This window comes from Geotrypetes seraphini, chromosome 3 (genome assembly GCF_902459505.1).
Source record: "Geotrypetes seraphini chromosome 3, aGeoSer1.1, whole genome shotgun sequence".
Classification (NCBI taxonomy): domain Eukaryota; kingdom Metazoa; phylum Chordata; class Amphibia; order Gymnophiona; family Dermophiidae; genus Geotrypetes; species Geotrypetes seraphini.
The window spans coordinates 113832540-113854144 of record NC_047086.1 but is presented as its reverse complement, the minus strand read 5'-3'; the positions used below and the strand labels follow the sequence as shown (position 1 = coordinate 113854144).

Genomic DNA, 21605 nt, shown 5'->3' with positions numbered 1-21605 from the left:
TCTCAGACTATCTTGCCCATAATGCTTATCTCACATGTCCTGGCAAGAAATGACTATAGCAGTAAGGTCCTAAAACAATACTGAGTTATGTAAGGCATGTCTTATGGCCCTGTTATAACCAGGGCAAGGCTGTAGGAGGCATAACAGTCCAAACAACTGAAAGTTGTTCATGTCTAAGCCTGTGTACATAGTGTAAATAAAAAAGTGTCCATAATCTATTAGCCAACCTTGTTCACAGACTTTTGGGGTTTTTTCTGGGGGTGGACCACTAACACTAACTTTTCCCGCTAACACATCTTTTCCCCAGGTGGAGGCACCGAGCGCCAACAGAGTGAGGGACCACTGGAAACTGCCTTTGGGGGTCTCCAGCAGGTCAGGCCCTGGACCCAGGGCTTTTCTTCTTCTTCTTTAGTAGCCATTAATTTGTGCTCGAGATCTAGTGACTTACTGCTACTTATCACTTATATAGTGCTGAAAGGCGTACGTAGTGCTATACATTTTGACATATATAGACAGTCCCTGCTTGGAAGAGTTTACAATCTAATTTGGACAGACAGCCATGACATATAGGGTTGGGGACGCAGAACCCAAGGTGAAAGGAGTTAGGAGTTGAAAGCATTCAGAGAGGTGGGCTTTTAATTGGGCCTTGAACACTGCCAGAGACAAAGCCCACTGTAGGGATTTGGGCAGCTTGTTCCAAGCATATGGCGTAGCAAAGTAGAACAGACAGTCTCGAGTTAGCAGCTGAAGGGCACAGATAGGAGAGACTTACCAGCTGAGCAGAGTTCACTGGGGTGGGGGGATCATAGGGGGAGATAAGTGAAGAGACTGAGAGGCAGCTGAGTGAGTGCATTTGTAGGACAGTAAGAGGAGTTTGAATTGTAGTCTGAAACGGATGGGAAGCCAATGAAGTGACTTTAGGAGAGGGGTTGATGAGTTACAGATCTAAAAAGAAATCGGTTTTGGGCTAGTCTGGTAAGGTTTTTACACTTATCATTCCACATGGCTTTAGCAATACTATACTTATATCAATAAAGGACCCGTAGGGAACATACAAAGTGCTAGATGGACAGCAGTGTTTTATTTCCCATACTGAAAGCCACTGACACCCAAAACTGTAACGTTAGCCGGCTGTAAACATGTCGTCTTAAACCTGCTGGCGAACTTCCATATTTTTATTCAGCAAGTTAGCTAATCGTCGGGCCACGTTAATAGTGACACGCAGCTTTCACCGCCGACATTACAAGCACATCCTTCTCTTCCTCTTCCTCATCTGGGCTGCTGTACGTACACCCCGCTACAGCCAATCGATAAGCAGTGTTCTTCCTCACCACCTATCCGAGCCGGGTTGCTGGAGGTGCGCGCGCGAGAACAGGGTGTCCCGCCCCAGAGCAGTTACTGCTGTCCCGAGCCCGAGCCTGTAAAGTAAACAGCGGCTGGAGTAGAAAAGGAGGAATTGGAGGGTCTGGTGCGCTCTATCCCCCCCTCCCATCCTCTCCGGGTAAGGAAATGGTGGGGATGCCACGCTATGGGGCGGGGTTTTGTTGGTCCCCCGTGCCGAAAGGAGGAGAGCAAGGTGATAAATGGGCAAGGGAAACTGGCAAGCGAATGTTGGTTGTCAGCCCATACGGGGGTCAACCAAATAGGCTGGGTAAGTAGTTGTGTGCCGTTTTAATGTGGTGGAGGAGACATTTCCCGTGGAAAATTGTTAATAAAGAGAAAACAAAAGAAAGTCAAGTAAGGTAGAACATTTTGGGAATTAACTTCATATATGTTTTGACAGGCCAGATACAAAGCGATCCCTTTGAAAGCTTGTCAAAAATGTATACATTTAGGCCACTCGAAAAATAAGGTGATATACTTTTGTTTTTATTTCGATTTATTGTCTTTAAAGTGGACTACCATAGAAATGGGGGGGAGGGGGGGCTCACTACAAAAGGGGAAGGCTTTTAAGGTGAATCTTGATTAAAGGACTGGAATTGCAGGAGACTCATGCACGGCCTTACTGACATATGAAGGATTAAATTTAAAAAATTATATTCATAGTCCATATATTTATAACAGAGTCAAGATACAGTCAAATTTATAGAGGATCTGGGAAATCCAGAGGATCCAGCAAATTCGTGTTTTACCTTTTTTCCCTTTGTAGATTAGAAGCACAGCTTCCACCATGCATGCCGTGAAACTACCAGGACTGGGTTATACTGTAGTAATGAGGACCGCTTGTAAACTCTATTCTCCTGTTGAAACTTCCCCTCTCCCAGCCTCAGAGGGTGGCTGGTGGCTAAGTGCTGGGATTGGGGTCTGGATAAAACCAGGATCTCCAGGATCTAGGGCAGACCACCTTAAGAATGGAATACTCTTTTATGACAAGCAGGCTGTCTTTTAGTAAGGAATCCCCATGCTCTTTCACCTGTCTCTGTAATATCCCCTACCCTATGATGCAGTACTTTTCTTCTGTGGGTGGGATTGGCAGAGAAGGACCAATGATGTCAGCATAAGGGGAGGGGACTTCCTGCAGATTGACAGACCATGAGTCTAAACAGTTGGTGCAAGTAACAGACCTAAATAGTTGGCAAGATAGTGGAAGCTGCTGCAGGGAGTGATTGTGGGGGACTGAAAAAGGCATAAAATACAATCAATATGTTCCAGAAAGAAGCAAAATAAATAGTAGACAAAGTAAAGTGAAAGGGTGAGGGGGGAGCAGGAAACATCCATATTCTGTACTCCTTCCCCATCAAAAGCACTGCATCTGCCAGCATCCAGCAGGATCTCCCAGGATCCTGCAATTCTGACACCAAAAAGGGCTGTATACACCTGGATTCTGCATCTTTCATAACCTATAATGTAATGTAATTTATTTCTTATATACCGCTACATCCGTTAGGTTCTAAGCGGTTTGAAGAAAATATACATTAAGATTATAAATGAGAAGTAAGAAGGTACTTAAAAAATTCCCTTACTGTCCCGAAGGCTCACAATCTAACTAAAGTACCTGGAAATTAATAAAGAAGAGAAAATAAAGATGATTGAAAAAAGAAAAATTCTATGTGAATTTATAGGATGGAAATTAAACTGACAGTGAAGAACTGTATGAAAAATACATATGGAATTCAGTTAGAGAGGGTAGGTTACAATCTTATTTATGGTATTTGTTTAATTGGAAGGTGTTAAGGTGGGTAATTTGGGGGAAGGTTATCTGAAGGTAGGTGAATCTTCTGGAGGTAAAAGAGGAGGGTTAAGATATTTGGATGAAGTGAGAAACATCCATTCTGTGCACTCCTTCCCTATCAAAAGCAGAGGACCTGCCAGGATCCTGAAGGATGTACAGAATCCTGCAGGTATCCAGGATAGGGAGGGGTGTCAGGATTTGTATGCCCTGTTACCAGAAAGATTATTGAAGTAAGAACCTAATCTTCCCTTCTGATGCACAGGACATACGAGTCCTGATGAGTCGGAGGTATCAAAGCAGTCACTTGAATCTAGGGTGAGACAGATGAAAAGCAGTGTCCTTTTGCGCTGCTACATCCACTCTATAAAACCTTGTAAATGTATGAAGTGTGGACAATGAAGCTGCTCTACAAATCTCCTTGGGCGGGATTGCCCGGGCCTTTCTTCTCGTGGAATGTGCTCTCAAAGCCCCAGAATCCACCAAAATATTGGTTTTGAGAACACCCCCTCCCCCCCCCCCCCGATTCTCTCATAGGCTAAAAAAAAGCCTGTACCGTATTTCCCCGCATATAGGCCGCCCCATTGTATTGGCCGTGGCTTATCTACCAGTAACTGGGGCAGCTTATACAGTTTTTAACCCCCCCATACCTCCCTCCATGGACGAATTGGAATCGCCGCAGATAATACAATGGGGCAGCCTATATGAGGGGAAATACTGTTACACATGCAAGTTACACGTGTAATTTACTTGCACAAGTTACACATGTAACATATGTGTAAGGCACATGTGTAACTTGCATGTGTAAATTACACGTATAAGTTACATATGCAAGTTACACACTTATACGTGTAACTTACATGTGTAACTTATAGACGATTATAAATTACACTTGTATCTGTGGTATTTAGGTGCTAACACAGTGGCTCTGTGTCTGACACCTAACATTTAAGCTGTTACACTATTATCCTGTAAAAAAAGTAAGTGCCTACCTTCCTTTATAGGTGGTTAAGAATGCTGAATCCAGGGGGATACAGCCCTTCCTGGGGTCAGAATTACAGGATTCTGTACATACTTCAGGATTCTGGCAGGTCCTGTGCTTTTGATGAGGAAGGAGTGCAGGGAATGGATGTTTCCTGCCTTCTAGGTGGTTAAGGGTGCTGAATCCAGGGGATATAGCCCTTCCTGGGGTCAGAATTGCAAGATCCTAACACATCCTGCAGGATCCTGTGCTTCTGATGGGGAAGAAGTGCAGGGAATGGATGTTTCTTGCCTTATAGGTGGTGAAAGGTATTGAATCCAGATAGATACAGCCCTTCCTGGTGTCAGAATTGCAGGATCCTGGCACATCCTGCAGGATCCTGTGCTTTTGATGGGGAAGGAGTGCAGGAATGGATGTTTCTTGCCCTATAGGTGGTGAAGGGTGCTGAATCCAGTGGGATACAGCACTTCCTGGGGTTAGAATTGCAGGATCCTGACACATTCTGCATTATCCTGGTAAATCCTGTGCTTTTGATGGGGAAGGAGTGCAGGGAATGGATGTTTCCTACCTTAAAGGTGGTGAAGGGTATTGAATCCAGATAGATACAGCCCTTCCTGGGGTCAGAATTGCAGGATACTGGTATGGAGCACCCTTCCCTAGCCCTCTATGTTTAGGCCAGTCTGTTCTTTCTCCCAGGGAGTTCTGTCACCCAATTCTTGATGCTGCCCCCCCCTCCCCCCGGCTGCCTGCTAGTTTTTCAAAAGCCATCCGGATCTCCAGACATGTTCTCAAAAGGAGGACATTTCTGGGTGAATTCGGACATCTAGTAACCCTACACTCAGGTATCCCTCAAACCCACATAAAAAGCAAAATCATGCTGCAGCTGGTATAACTGCAAGCAGAAGCGTTTTGCACTTCTTTTACAGGATGTCTGAAGTTAATTTACACTCTGGGTTAAAGTTGAAAAACTCATGTCTAAGAAACATGAGGAGAGGGCAATAATCTATAGTGCACCTTGGAGTCATGTAACTTTTGAACACAAGCATTTTCTGGTAGAAGACAGATTCCACCTTTTCAAGTTTCAAGTTTATTATATTATTTGATTAAACGCTTTTCAGGATACAAAGCGTTTTACAAAGAAATAAAATTGGATTTCTAAAATCACAAATACATTGTAATTAAAATTAACTACTTTAAAATTAAAAAAAAAAAAAAAGAAAAACAAACTGGGGTAAGCAATCCACATGAATCAATAGGAAAGGGGAAGAAAGAAAAAATACAATTAAAAAAAAAATAATAATAAGCAGGTTGGGTTAGTACATAGGGAAGGTGTGAAGAAAAGAAATTTGAGGACTGGAAAATCTAAAGAGAAGAGGAATATAATCTGAATTTAATAAAGGAAGATGAAATTCGGAATTAACCGGAAAATTAAACTTTTAGTTAAAGGCTTCTTTAAAAAGAAGACACTTTAAACTATTCTTAAATTTTTTAAGTCTTGTTCAAGCCGTAAATATAGAGGGAGTGAGTTCCAAATATTTGGGGCAGTAACTGAAAAGATCAGGTCACGGCGAGTACCAATGATTTTTAAGGAGGGAACATATAGGGTAGCTTGTGAGGAAGATCTAAGAACTCTTGACGAACTATAAGGAATCAGGAGCCTATCTATAAATGCAGGAGTGTTATTTTTAATTGTCTTAAAGACTAAAAGAGCTATTTTATATGTTATCCTGTATGAAATTGGCAGCCAATGAGCGTTTTGAAGCAGAGGCGTAACATGATCGAATTTATTTGAACCTGTCTCACACATTTTCAACAGTCTCACACATTAGTCCATCCAGAAGGTATTGATCTTCTCCTGCTGCAGGTTTAGAAATAGTAATGGAAGGAGGAGAAGCTACATCCTGCTGCAATGTTTAAAAGTCAGTAACATTAACTTGCCTGGGGGAGAGTGTGGCACTGTGGTTAATGCTAGAACCTCAGCATGCTGAGATTGTGGGTACAAACCCAGGCTGCCCCTTGTGACCCTCAGCTAGTCTCTTAAACCCCCCCCCCCATTAAATAGGATTGGACCCAAGACTGAGCCCTGCGGCACTCCACTGATCACTTCCAATGTTTTGGAGGGAGTACCATTTACCACCACCCTTTGAAGTCTGCCACTGAGCCAGTCTTTAACCCATGCAATCAATGTTTCTCCTAATCCCAACAAACTCATCTTGTTCAATAACCTACAGTGTGGGACATTATCAAAAGCCTTACTGAAGTTCAAATACACGATGTCCCTTATCTAGTTTTACCGTTACCCAGTCAAAGAAGCTGATTAGATTGGATTGGCAGGACCTTCCCTTTGTAAATCCGTGCTGGTGGGGATCCCTCAGCCTCCCGTCATTTAGAATTGTATCTAATTTGTGTTTAATCAACGTTTCCATAAGTTTACACACTATTGATGTGAGACTTACCGGTCTGTAATTTGCAGTCTCTGACCTGCAACCCTTTTTGTGGCGCGGAATCAGCTGTTCGGCTTTATCGGAGTCCAATTCTACATAGTTACCATCGGGTTTCCTTAGGCGCACTATTCCGTCTGTGTTCTTTTTTCTGTCGCTAACATACCTTAAGAAGAATTTATCCCCTTTTTTAATATTCTTAGCCAAATTTTCTTCCATCCGGAGTTTGGCATATCTGGCTGCTGCTTTAACAGTCCTAGATTTCACCAGATAGATTTCCTTAGCTTCCAGTCGTTGTGATTGTTTGTAGGATACAAATGCTCTTTTCTTCTGATTTACGAGTTCCGAGTTTCCCTCCGTCACTGACCTATGGAAGATAGGTCAGCAATGGAAGGAAGGTTGCGACTCTGCCGAAGGGAGGGATGGGAAGACAAAATGCTGCTGCTGCACCCAAGAGGGGAGGGGGGAATAGAAAAGCTGCTGCTGCTGCACCCAAGGGGGGAGAGGGGAAGAGAAAAGCTGCTGCTGCTGCACCCAAGGGGGGAGAGCAAAGAGAAAAGCTGCTGCACCCAAGGGGGTGAGGGGGGAAGAGAAAAGCTGCTGCTGCTGCACCCAAGGGGGGAAGGGGGGAATAGAAAAGCTGCTGCTGCACCCAAGGGGGGGAGGAGGGAAGAGAACATCTGCTGCTGCTGAACCCAAGGGGAGGAGGAGAGCGGAAGAGAAGTGTTGCTGCTGCACCCAATTGGAGAGAGAGAGGGGAGAAGGAAGACCAGGGAAGGGAGAGGAGAGGAAAGAGATGCCAAGACCATGGGAGGGAAAGGAAAGGAGCTACCAGACCATGGAGGGGGGTAGGAGAGATGTCAGGGTATATGGGGGGAGGAGGAGACAGATGCCAGACCAGGAGGAAAGGAGAGAGAGGAAGAAGAGATGCCAGATAATGGAGTGGGAGGAGAAGATGGAAGGACAGGAGATGGGAAGGAGATAGAGATGCCAGACCATGGAGTGGAGTGGGAAGGAAGGAAGGAAAGGAGAAGAGAGAGATACCAGAGCATAGGGGAGGGGGTGGAGACAAAGCCTGGAAGGCAGTGAGGGGGACATAGGAAGGAGGCACCGAGGACACTAAGGATATAGGAAAGGGCACTAAGGACATAGGAAGAAAGCACTGGGGGTACTAAGGACACAGGAAGGGGCACTAAGAACATAGGAAGGAAGGAGAGAGGGAATAGAAAGGGACAATTGTTGGGCCTGAGTGCAGAAAGAAAGATATTAAAGAAATGATGCACAGTCAGAAGGAAGCTCAGTCAGAGACTCATGAAATCACCAGACAGCAAAGATAGGAAAAATGATTTTATTTTCAATTTAGTGATCAAACTCGCAGCAGCCGGTTAGCAGCAGGGCGGGAACTTGGAAAGTTCGCTCCTGCCTGCTGCACCTCCACTGGGGATCGGCAAGATGAGGAATGAGGCATGAGGCTAGGGCATGGCAGGGGGCAGAGCCTGGCGACGGCGGTCTGCAATAATTCTGGGAGGGGGGTGTATTGTTTTCTCAAATATAAACCGGGACTCCCATTTTTGGGCCAATTTTTTGGCCCCAAAATCCCAGTTTATATTCGAGTATATACGGTAGTCTTGCACCACTCTCTCTCATAAGATGTAACAAGGGAATGACTGTTTATTTTTGTGAAAAAAGGAGGTGTTTCTCTCTAGTCCCTTTGTTTGAGACTTACAGTAAGATTCTCAAAACATTAATGCCGTCACTAAACTGTTTTCCGGCAGTTTAGCCTGCACACATTTTAGTGGCAGATTGTCAAAACGGATTATCTCTGTCTTTAGCGAGGTTTCTAGCAGTCTGACGACATGCAAATGTGCTCTTTAACCTTGAAATGAGTGTATTTGTTCCATATACGAGTACTGCAGAGAGATTTTTTTTAGAGGGGAAGGGAGGAGGAGGGACTTCACATTATTTTAATTTCTGTAAAAGCAGTTTTTATAGATATGTTTAATATAATTTTTATTGTATATTTTCAGGTACATCATATTTGTTCCTGGCTACTCTATGACAATGTTATCCAGAGTGAATTTACTTTTAACAGCCATTGTTTCTGGATTTGTGAATTGTCATGGTAATGATGCTTCAATCAGTTCTATTCCTAAATTACTTCTGGTGTCTTTTGATGGATTCCGAGCTGATTATCTGAAAAATTATTCTTTGCCCAATCTTCAGAACTTTATTGAGGAGGGTGTCTTGGTTGAACATGTCACCAATATATTTATCACAAAAACTTTTCCAAACCACCTTACCATAGTTACAGGTTTGTATGCCGAAAGTCATGGCATTGTGGCTAACTACATGTTTGACCCAATTGCGAATAAAACATTTCCTTCATCAATTCAGGATCCTTTTTGGTGGAATGAGTCATTTCCTATTTGGCTGACCAATGAAAAGGAAGGACATAAAAGTGGTGTTGCGATGTGGCCAGGAAGTGATGTTCCATATTTAAGACCTTCTCTTTTCTTGGATTATGATCCAAACATAGCATTTGAACAAAGAGTGGACAATGTTACTACATGGCTGACCTCCGCTAATGATCCAGTTAATTTTGCTGCACTTTATTGGCATGAACCAGATAGCAGTGGACATAAATATGGTCCAGAAGATGTTGGTAATATGACAGTTGTGCTTAAAGAGGTAGATAAGAAAATAGACTACTTGATTAAAAAACTCCAGAATTTAGGACTGTGGGAGACACTTAATGTGATTATTACAAGTGATCATGGAATGGCCCAATGTTCTAAGGATCGTGTCATTGATCTGGATAAATGTATTGACCGTGGAAGCTACACTTTGGTAGATCAGACTCCAGTTGCTGCAATTCTTCCAGGCCCCAAAGCAAGTAGGTATATAGTTGGTTCCATAGATTTAACTTTTTCATTGACTACCTATTTTTGTAATTTTTAGTATGCATATGTTTTGCTGTAATTAAATAGTAAGAAGGAGAGAATTCCATTCTCTCATTTTCATTACATTATCATAGTAGTATTTATAACAGTTTCTATTTTTGCAATTATAAACATATCTTTTTAATTTGTCTTTAAAAACTGAGTGGTTCTGAAGGATGGACAGGGGAAGAGCATATTTTTGTTTATTAAAATCTTTATATACCACATATACAGCCAAAAAGGATCAAAGCGGTTTACAATATGATTCAGTCAAAATTATGAAAAGACTCCATTTAAATAGAAAAGAAAAGAAGAAAAGGAATAACATTTCTAATACATAACATCCAAATTAATAAAATTAAAAAATTAGTTAATTAACCCCCCTCCTTTACTATTGCGTAGCGCAGGTTTTAATGCCAGCAGCAGTGGTTACTGCTCTGATGCTCAGGAATTCTATGAGCATCGGAGCAGTTATAGCCACTGCCAGCGCTAAAACCCGTGCTACGCGTTAGTAAAGGAGAGGGTAATTAATACAAATTAAAAATTATAAAAATGTATAAATGCAGACTGCAGTTCTGAATTTATCTCATCCTCCTTGTATAAAACTAGTATTTGGGAAGAGGTTGAAAACTACAGGCCAGATAATTTAAACTTCTGGTGGGTAAATTTAATGGAGAATTTACTAAAAAAAAGATAGTGAAATATTTTGAATCCAGCAGGATCCAAGGCACCATGTTTTTTGTTTTTCTTTTTAATCAGAGGGTGATTATGTTAAACAAATCTGATCAATTTATTTGATTAAATGATCAGAATATTATATCAGGAGCATGCATTAAGAGGCATAATTATTAACATGTGCTACTGTTAACATGTATTCTAGTGCATTAGGTGTGTCATTCTGGATGGATGGGTAATATTCCCATGCTTGCAAGCTGTGTAGAAGGAATCTCTCCTTAATTAGAGGGCTCTGCTGCCTCCTTCAGTTTTTCTTTCTGAAAACGAGCCGGAAGGAGTCTTTTCTAATCTGCTCTATTTCTTTATTTTTTCGGTCTTTTTGGCAGATTTTTGATGGATTCGCTGCTCAGAGCTTCTCTAGTTGAGGGTCCAGTTCTGCCTGTATGGAGGAGAAACAGACTGAGGTCTGCAGCTGACAGGCTAATCCCTCTGAGGTACTTGTTGGCCAGCCTGCAGAAACCTTTTTGGAGCTCAAGGCATCCTTGAAAGTCCCTCGATTCCATATTGTGGCCGGGCCGGTTCCTAGGTTGGTGGAAAGCCGGGCCCGGGCCACAGGTAGATTCATGTAGCACCTTTTGTATGGCTGGCAGAAAGGAAAACCAGGAAAAGGGATTTCTCAAAAGAAAAACAGCTTCATTTTATTTGTAATCCACGAGCATGGTAAACCAACAATATGTTCATCAAGGCAATGTCCTATAAGTCCTTTGGAGCAATCCCTCTTGCTCCAGTGTGGGCAACTTGCCCTGTACTTGTCAGCAAAAACACACACGCAAAAAACGTTTTTCCAAAACCAACATTCAGGAGTGTGCTTTAGTTTCCTGGAGCCCACATCTTCCTGGGGCAGGCTGGCAACTTCCAGCCAGTGTTCAGGGCTCACCCAGTCAGTACTCCCTGCTGCTGGGCTACTTGCACTCCCTCCACAAGGGTCTCCCTCACTGAGGCAATTCCAAACTCCTAACTTTACCTCTGGAGTCCTTTGGGTTTATTGGAAAGCCTGGAAACAGACTTCCCTCAAATTGCCTTTAATTAGGCAGAGTTGCTTCTGCCCTTTCTTACAGCTTGCTTTAGCTAAAGGGGTTTTAGAACCACCCTTCACACTTCATTCCCCCCTATCTCCATGTCCTCCTCCCATTCACTGTCCTCATGAATACTGGGCATTTCTTCTTCGTTGGACAGGGAGTCCAGGTAGTATTGGCAAGTTCCCCTCCTGGGCTGTTCCTCCCCTCCCCCACTCTGCCTGCCTGTCAGGTCTCTGCTAAAGTGCTCTTTCCCATACACCACTCCCGGGTCACCCTCCCAGGGTCTGCTAGGCAAGGCAACCTCCCAGGACTTATAGTCTCCCTCCTACTTGGCTGGCCTTTGTAAAGCGTCCTGGGCTGGGGAACTGGAACTCTGGAACTGCCCCTCCGGCAAGTAGCTGCACTCTCTCCATTAGAGCCAGCTGAGCACCCCTGCTTACTCTGCCTCCTCCCTATTTGAGGCAGCTGGCCTCCACTATCACGAGAGCTGACCCCACCCCCTCCTGGGTTGGGTTTAGGTTTCTCACTCTGAGGAAAGGATCGATAGGGGAGATAATTGGTTGGCTGTGCCCTTCCCCCCTGGCTGTTATGTTGTACTGAACCTTGCCTCTGCCCCTTTTCTCTGGACTGAGTCAGCTGAGCCTGCTCCAGGCCAGGTTTTACCAAGCTCTTTGATGCCTGCTGGGGAAGTTTACCTGTTCTTTTCTTTGGGACAGGGGCTTCCCTGTCACAATATGGAGATGGTGCGCTCAGTGATCGCATTGCTGGTTCCGGGGGAGTTTCTAGCCTCCCTGGATCTGACGGAAGCGTATCTCCACATTCCCATTTTCCCAGACCACTGGAAGTATCTGCAATTCCATGTTCTGGGGCAAGATTTCCAGTTTGTGGCACTGCCCTTTGAACTGGCGACAGCACCCCAGACCTTCACCAAAGTGGTGGTGATGGCCCATCTCCGCACCCTGAGTGTCCTGGTTTACTCGTATCTAGACGACTGGTTGATCAGAGCTTACTTTCTGTCCAAGGGGTGTCAGGCTGTCTGGCAGGTGGTACAGTTGCTGCAACATCTGTGCTGAGTGATCAACTTCAGGTGGAGTCACCTCGCGCCCACACAGGATTTTGGAGTACCTGGGAGTTCAATTTCACACAGATCAGAACAAAGTGTTTCTAATCATGTCCCATCAGGAGAAGCTACAACAGGTTATCAGCGACCTTCTGGCCACTCAGATTCTAACGGCTTGGAAGTATCTCCAGGTTCTGGGGACAATGTTGGCAACAATCGATGTGGTCCCATTGGCCAGAGCCCATCTGCATCCATTGCAGGAGGCTGTGCTTTCACGCTGGAATCCACAGCGGGACCCGTTCCATGCAACCCTGCCCTGGATGACGGTGGCACTCAACAATCTAGTGTGGGGGTTGCGCCCTCTCTCACTTTCCAGGGGACTTCAGCTCTGCATCTCGGATTGGATGATCCTATTGATGGATGTGAGTCTCAAAGGCTGGGGTGCAGTGTGCATGACTGTCCCGGTTCAGAGTCTGTGGGCACCCTCAGAGTGCACGTGGTCGATCAGTCACCTGGAACTGCGGGCGATTTGGCTGGCCCTTCTCCACTTCAAGGGTCATCTCTGTCAATGAGCTGAGGCTCAGCTGCTCTTTTGGTGGGCAGAGAGGCACCTTGTGGCACTGTCTGTGGCGCATGTGGCAGGAGTTGACAATGTTCAAGCAGATCTGCGGGGCGCGTTTAGATTAAGGCCTCCCTTGTGCCTTCCCTCTCCAACCTGGATTGTCCCCCGTATGAGCCTCTAGCTTGTTGATTCGCCGATTCTCTGCCTTAACAGGTACTGGTAAGCTGGTTTTCTGTCCAGCCTTTACAAGAGTGCCATCAGACTGGGTTTAGCACTTAATTTGAGGGGGGGGGAGCCCTAGTTCAGGCGCCCCCTTCTGACAGTGCAGGCTTTGTCTCCCTATAGCACTATTTTGTTGTTCAGGTTTCCAATATTTCATAACCTGTTATTTCATCCCCTTCTGACAGTGCAGGCTGTGTCTCCCTATAGCACTATTTGGGGTTTCCAATATTTCATAACCTGTTATTTCATTTTTTATTGTTGTTGCATAAGTTTCTATGAGCAGAATTTATTTGCTTGCCGAGGAGTTCCCCATTTCTTTCTCTCTCTTGTTCTTATTCTCTACAGACTTCTTGGCTGCTTTAAGACTGACTGGTGAGCATAGGAGCATGCTCAGTGATGAGTGGGGAGGGGTAAAAGCCTCTGAAATTTTGAGGCTTCCTACAGATCCTGGTGGGTGGAGGGAAATAACCCACTGGTCCTGGAACAAAGTATGGATTTACAAGAAAGAAGATTAGTAAATGTAAGAACTTAATCTTTCATTAAAGCTCTTCCCCTGAATTCTAAAACCGCCCTTACCTCGCAGCCAGCAATCAAGACTTTTGCGGTCCGAGCTCAGACATTAGACTCTGGAGGCTTCCCAGTGTTGCCTTGCAAGGAGGGAGACTCAATGGCATTGGGACTGGATGTGTGACTCTCTTCCCCAGAGACCAATCCATTGCTTCACCCTTTGATCCCTGCAAATTTGGAGGGGTTTCCCTTGGCGGAAGTTGCTAAATTGGAGGCCCCTTCTGGGGATGATTTTGCAGCAGGATCTTTGGGGCAAATTAGACCTATGGAGCACTCTGCTGCATTTCTAAGCAAGAAAATGCCCGAAGTGGTGTTAGAGTGCATATGGACTGCTCTCCAGAAACTTAATATGAAGGTGGACACATCCACTAAAGAAATATCTTCTCTTGTAAGTAAAATTGATGCCTTATCAGAGACTTTGGCAGGGACTAAAATTGCATTATCCACTCAGCTGATATCGTTAAAAGAAGAAATGAGAACTTTAAAAGATATCTCTTTGTCTTTAATTAAAGACAAAATAATAAGAAGATTGAAATGTTAGAAAATTACCGTATTTTTCGCTCCTAGATTTAGAGGAGGAAAACAAGAAATAAAATATTCTAAACCAAATTCTCCCTGCCAGGCTCTGCACCCAACCCCACACTCCTTGCCAGGCTCTTCATTCTGTAACTCCTCCTTGCCAGGCTCTGTACCCTGTCCCCCCTCTGGTGATATAGTGGTAATTAAAAAATACAAAAGACAAAAAAGATTAAGAAAATTAATTTTGTTAGTAAATGCACGATTGGGTGAGCCCGTAAAGAGTGCTGCCACACTGTGCTGTATCAGACAGGTGGCGTTCTGATATTTCCCATGTGTGTTTTAAGCATGCTTTATCAGATGGTGGCATGATGTGATGACTTGACATACTAAGTTATTCATAGTTTTTCTGGGTGCCTAATTTTAGTGTAGCAGGTGAATGGGGACAAAGTAGTATTTCAGAATAATGTCAGCCATGCATTTCTACAGGACTACAAAAACAGCTTCAGTATTTACATGTGTTTACAATTGAAGTTCTGCAATAGAGTTGCCTCTTACAAATTTCGAAGTAAAATTTAAAAATCTTTAACATTGTTTTTAAAAATAAAACATTACAGTCAAATATTGTCTTAAATAATATGGAAATATGAGGGTCAAACACATTTTCCTTTTAATTGTTCAGAACTTTTAGTTTCTTTCTGATAAAAGTACAATTGGCTCAGGGATTAAAAGTTGTAAATTCAATATTAATTCAATTTCTCAGATTTAAAGCTTTGTGCCATCTTCATTTTCTGTAAAAGGCTCTGGGAATTGTTAGGTTAAAGTAGTAGTATATACCACATTCTATACTGAACTATCCAAAAGCCAGTCTATAAACAGCTTAACTGCCCGTGATTAGGAAGAACAAAGTCAGGATGACAGAAGAGTGAATCCACCCACAGCGGCGGTGGATTTGTAGGTTCACGCGGCCTACAGAGGATCGCTGGTCGGCAGTAGCGATCTTAGCAGGCCACTGTAGCCTCAGCTGCACGTTCCCTCTGGCGTGGTCCCGCCCGCAGTCCCATACGTCAGAGGAGGGGCGGGCCCGCACTAGAGGGAACTTGCAGCTGAGGCTATGGCAGCCTGCAAGGATCACTACTGCTGACCAGCGATCCTCTGCAAGCCGCGTGAACCTACATATGATGTGGCGCTTGTACGGGTGGGCTGCTTTGGGGAAAATTTGAAATTGGCTGGCGGGCCAAATTTCAGTACCCCGCGGGCCAGAGTTTGACATGTCTGGTTTAGCCTGTTACTACAGGTGCCTCTACTTCACATATGTGGGTGCCTCTCAGTGCTTGGGTACTGACTGTAGAGGGCGCTAAACTGATTAGTGAAATACTACAGAGGCAGAATGAAAGATCCAGAGTGTATTCCTTTTGCAGAGCATGGGGAAATAATCCCATTGTCTAGTACAGGGGTATCAAACTCAATCACATAAAAGGGTCGAAATCTAAAACACAGGCTAAGTCACGAGCCAGACCCCGCCCAATCTCCATCCCAGACCCCACCACAATATTACTTAATTGTAATACCATTTTTCCATTCATTTTTTCATAAATATACACAATATAATCTTATTAACAATACATAATGATTAACCACAAAATTAAACTACACAAAGCACACTGTATGCTTCTCAACATTCATTCCTAGCAGAACACAGATAAACCCTATGCAAATATGGGACCACAAACTAAAAGTACTAATATATACAAACAAAACCTTAAGATTCAAGTCTCCACATGCAGTACAACCTCAGAAAAATAGAAACAAATGCATTTCTTCCTGTGGGAGTGTGTTGAACAGTGGTTAGAGCTACAGCCACAGCACCCTGAGGTTGTGGGTTCAAATCCAATGCTACTCCTTGTGACCCTGGGCAAGTCACTTAATCCCCCCATTGCCCCAGATATATTTGGTAGAGTGAGAGCCCACCAGGACAGATAGGGAAAAATCCTTAAGTACCTGAATGTAAACCATTTAGGCTATAGGTGGTATATAAATAAAAATATAAATATAATTGGAACAGTGCAAAATATAGACAAAATTGACACTATTCAATCACTAAATTGAAAATAAAATCATTTCCCCTACTTTTATTGTCTGGTGATTTTGTTTTTCAAACCATCTTTTCCCAGTTTCTGGCTGCATTTCCTTCTGTCTGTGCTCTTAACTGTGTATCCAGGGCCACCTTATCCATTTGCTGTTTTTCTCTCCTTCCCTTTCTGCCATACATCTATCTTTAATTCCAACAATAAGGGGTTAAAGGATATTTCACAATCACATTATATTATGGAAGAAGAGGTGATTCCTGTATGCATCTTGATAGCTTGGGTGAGCAATCTAGCAAACTCAATATCCCCCGATGAAGGTCAGTTGACTGAAACGCTGCTGAATAAGATGTGTTGCTTAGAAAAATTAAGTCACATGTTAAGCAAGTGAAAAATAGTTGTTCTATGGGGCAGTTGGATTGATGAAATTGAACACAATTGAAGCACAGATATTATAGAAAGATAAAGGATGGGATGGAGATAATGGTATAAATGATTATTTTTTTTGAAAACTGGACAGAATATGGATTTGGGATAATGTATGTTATGTGAGGTCCTATGCACTGAAAACTGTTCATACTGTATGATATACCATCCTCCTAGTTGACCACTTAAGGGTGTTTTAATTGGATTTGTCATAAATGAAGAAAAAAGGACAAAAATATGTTTTAAAAAAGAAAAATAGTTTGAAGGTATATTTATGTCAATTATCATAATATAAAGTGATTGTGAAATATCCTTTAACCCCTTATCGTTGAAATTAATTTAGTTGTGGGGTAGATTTTTGTTTAGAAAGATCTGTTTTCTCTATGTTTGGATACATCCATCTTTAGCATTAACTTTTAACATTCAACTTTCTTCCATTTTTCTGCTTTCTTCTCAAAATCTATCTATTTTTCCATGCTTTCCTTTCCCATCTATCCATGTGTACCATCTCCTCCCTCTTTCTTCTCTCTTATTCCCATCTATCCATAAGAAGCATTTCTTCTTATCTCTTCCCTGCTGTGCACCATCTCCTTCCTCTGTCTCCCCTTCCCCTCCATCCCTGTGCATCATATCCCTCTCCCATGGTCAGACAACCTTGTCTTCCCTCTTCCCCCTCATAAGGTCTGGCATCTTTCTCCTCTCCTTCCCATAGCATGGAATCTCTCTCCTCTCCCGTAGTCTGGCATCTCTCTCTCCTTCCTTCCTCTTTCCTAGGTCTAACATCTCTTTCCTTCTCTATTCTCTCTTCTGTGGTCTGGCATCTCTCTTCTTCCTCCTTCCCTTCCATGGTCTAGCATTTCTCTCTCTCTCCTTCCCATTCCAGTGGTCTGGCATCTCAGTCTTCCCCATGCATCTCTATGTCACTCCTTTCCTACCACCATGTCCAATAATTCTCTCTCCCTCCCTCTCTCTGTCCAACATTCTCCTCTTTCTTCATCTCTCCATGTGCACCATCTCTCTTTCCCTCTCTCAGACACCCAATTCTCCCTTTCTATTCCTTCCCTCACCTCAGCATCTCTTTCCCTCACTCTCTCCATTCTTCCATCCTATGGCTCATGCTCCTCTTCCTCCTTCCTTTCATTCTATGTCCCAAGTTCATGACCCCTCCCTCCTTCCTTCCATCATTTGTCCAAAGTTTGTGCTCCCTCCTTCTTGAGTTCCAACACGCCCCTCTCCCTCCCTCCATTCTGTGCCTCCCTCCTCCTCATTGCCGCACCTGTTTCTCAGCACAAAGCGGCGGCTCCTATGCAAATCCCGCACCTGAGCCAGAAGCCTTCTCGCTGACATCGCAATATCAGACGGAAGGCTTCCAGTTCAGTTGCCGCCGCCCATGGCTTTGTGCAGAGAAACGAGTGCGGCAGTGAGGAGAGAGCCGGCCAGAAGGTAAACACCCAGGGGTGGCAATGAGCAAAATGCCGCATCACCCTCCAGCCGGGTGCCTGCAACCGGGGAGTTGGACACCCCTTATGTAATGTAATGCGCACAGTCACTGCGGGCCACATAAAATGGCCAGGCGGGCTGGATTTGGCCCGTGGACCTTGTGTTTGACACATGTGGTCTAGAATGTCTCACCTATCTACTGGAAAAGAGCTTACCAGGGTAAGTACATAATCTGTTTTTGTGTTTCTTTTGAAGGGTTCTATCCTAATCACAAATCTGTTGTAAGGAAGCAAAACTTTTGGAAAAATTTGTTGTCCAGTGTAATTATACAAGCTGTTATAGATTTCAATCTATGTAACATTTGTTTTTTCCCCAGATATAACTCAGGTATATAATTTCCTGAAAAATTGCAGTATTTATATGAAGGCTTATCTGAAAGAGGATATCCCAAACAGATACCATTATAAACACAATAACCGCATCCAGCCCATCATTCTGGTTGCAGATGAAGGATGGTCGATTGTTCAAAACAAATCAATCTCATTTGGTAAGTGGCATCTTTTTTGTGTACTTGTGGTTCTTGTTAATGTGGCAGAGTTAACAAAAAAAGATACCATTGTAGATATAGGAGCAAAGCTTCTGCACATTTATACTACAAAATCCTTTCAATAATTGCCAAAAAATTACCGTATTTTTCGCTCCATAAGACGCACTTTTTTCCCACCCAAAAGTTGGTGGAAATCTTGGTGCGTCTTATGGAGCGAAGTTACAGGTTTTTTTTCCCCAAAACCCACACCATTTTAAACCGCCCCCCTCCCTGCCACCGCCCCTTCCTTTTAAAACACACCGCTGCCACCTGCTGCTGTAATACCTGGTGCCCAAAATATGGGCACCTATCCAGCTCTGTAGGAATTCCTCCCCAGTACTTTTAAATCGACCTCCCCGTACCACCCAGTACTTTTAAAACACCCGCCCGCTGCCGCTATAGTATCTGATGGTCCAGTGTGTTTCCCTCCCTCACTAGCGGTGCACAGGTCAGGAGCAAGCTTTCCGCGCTCCCGCCTGGCCCCGTGGCACTATCTGAATGGATGCCGTCAGTTCTCGCAAGTCCCGCGAGAACTGAGAGCCATTCAGATACCGGCGCAGGCCCAAGCAGGAGCGCGGAAAGCTTGCTCCTGACCTGTGCACCGCTAGCGAGGGAGGAAAACACACTGGTACTACAGCAGGGCGGGCAGGAGGGTGTTTTAAAAGGGGGCGATGGCGGCAGGGAGGGGGGTGTTTTAAAAGTATTGGGATGTACAGGGGGATGATTTAAAAGTACTGGGGGGTAGATTCCTACAGGGCTGGGTGGGTCCCCGTATTTTGGGCTTATAAGAGTCAAAGGCCCTGGGACGCTGGGTTGGATCTTTTAGGGCAATTCCTGAGTCGCTGCAAGGGGGGTGGGGGAGAGGAAGCTGACAGATTGGGAGGGGGAGGTTTCTCTGCATTAATGATGATATCTTTATTTACTGGTTGTTTGAGTTTCTTGCAGTTGTATGCTTTATTGTGTATCATGCTGTTTGGTTTTCTTTTTCTTTATCATCAATCAAAAATTGTTTACCATAAAAGTGCTGGTGGGGTATGGGGGGATGATTTAAAAGTACGGGGGGGGGGAGGGTACGAGGGAATGATTTTAAAAGTACTGGGGGGTAACAAGAGGATGATTAAAAAAGGTACTGGGGTGTGTGAAAAATTGTTAGTCGGCAGGGACAGATCCCTCCTGTCCCGGCCTACCACTAGACCACCAGAGGGGGGACAGGGGACAGAGCCTAGCAGGGAGGGGTGACAGGGTGCAGAGCTTGGCAAGGATTGTAGGGTTGGCTGTAGAGCCTGGCAGGGATAATTTGGTTCAGAATTTGTTTTTCTTGTTTTCCTCCTCTAAATCTAGGGTGCATCTTATGGTCAGGTGCGTCTTATGGAGCGAAAAATACGGTATATGTTGTGGATTTGTAGCATTTCAAATTATTTATTTTCAGCTTTATCTTAACTAGCCAATATTTGCAAAGCCATTTTTCAAAATTTTATGAAATCTGACTGTAGAACTTTACTACCTTTCAGTGGTGTATTTACTTAGAACTTGATTCATCAAAGTCTCTTCCTGTTAACATAAATTATGAGAAGAGTTCTAGTAATTCAGACCCACAGTGTATTCTTACTATAAAACGCTATAAAGCTATTTTATCACAGAAATAATATAAAGTAGTGCGCCTTAACTGGTATGCCAGGAATTCCTTTGTAAGTTATAGACAATGAGCCTTCTTAGGGCACCCTCCCAGGTATATTCATCCCTGCTTCCATGATCGTCCTTTCAGTAGTGTTACTTTAGGTCATCTGTAGCTATTACAGGTGCAGAATTACCTGCTGCATTGTAGAAGAGGGAACAGTATTGTAGCGATGTCACACAGGAAACACACACGCGCAGTCTTAGAGTCGGGATGGAGGCGTTGCCAGGGGCTAGGTCCGAGTCCCTTTTTATTATGCTTCTAAGCTAATGACATCATAGTAACTCCCTCATTTACACACCTAATGATTGGTGGATACAAAGGTACATGCTTTTACATTGGTGGAAACACAGGTACATGCTTTTACATCTTGATCAACTGCCCTTTGCCTCGTGCTTTACCTCATGATCACTCTCCAACTCAGCACTTAGACAAGGGCCTGATTAACATGTGGCAGAATCTGAGTCTGCACATCCTCAATGCCTGTCAGCTGATGTCCTTTCCTAATAAGGACTGCTCAATTAAGATAAGGGTTAATATGTGACAGGGGTCTTGGGTCAAGAAGGGAGGGGGGAATGAGGAATGATTCAGTATTCATACACAAGGGCGAAAGGTCAGTGTGCTGAGCTTACCTTGTATTAGAACACTAGTCTTTAAGCCCGTTACATTAACGGGTGCTAGAACATATGTGTGTGTGTCTGTCTTTATTTCTTTCTCTCTCTCTCCTTAGCCGCTTTCTTTCTTTCTGCCTTTCTTTTTCCTTGGCTGTCCATCACCACCCCTTGCCTGCTCCCCCTGTCCATTTTCCCTTCCTTTTACCTCCCCTCCCCTGTGTCCACCACCACCCCTTCACTGCTCTCCTTATGCAGCAGCAGCCCTTCTCCCTTTGTTTTACCTCCCCCTGTCCAGCAGCACCTCTTTCCTTCTCCCCCTGTCCAACATTAGTCCTCTGTTCCTTTTTCTTCACCCCCCCTGTCCATCAGCATCTCTTTCCTTCTCCTCCTGTCCAGCAGTAGGCATCCCTTCCTTTTTTATCCCCCCTCCTCCTTCTTATCCCTATGATACTCTTACCTTGCTCTGCCCCTGATCAGAGGTTCCCGACAGCTGCCCAGTTGCACCCATTGGAAAAGTTCCCACTGCCGCATCCCGCACCCCTCCTGACGCGGCTCCCGCTGTCCT

General features: G+C 44.1%; 1 protein-coding gene across 2 annotated transcripts in view; it reads left to right on the top strand.

Moving 5' to 3' along the window:
* The first annotated feature begins 1369 nt into the window (after nt 1–1369).
* The window catches only part of ENPP4 (ectonucleotide pyrophosphatase/phosphodiesterase 4), a 41468-nt gene continuing 21232 nt past the window's right edge, over nt 1370–21605 (top strand). Inside the window, exons 1-3 of one of the 2 annotated variants that reach the window (XM_033937341.1) lie at nt 1370–1501; nt 8620–9485; nt 18542–18712. In XM_033937341.1, coding sequence (XP_033793232.1) covers nt 8648–9485; nt 18542–18712 — 1009 coding nt within the window. In that variant the 5' untranslated portion in view covers nt 1370–1501; nt 8620–8647. The other variant, XM_033937342.1, reaches the window with a different exon arrangement.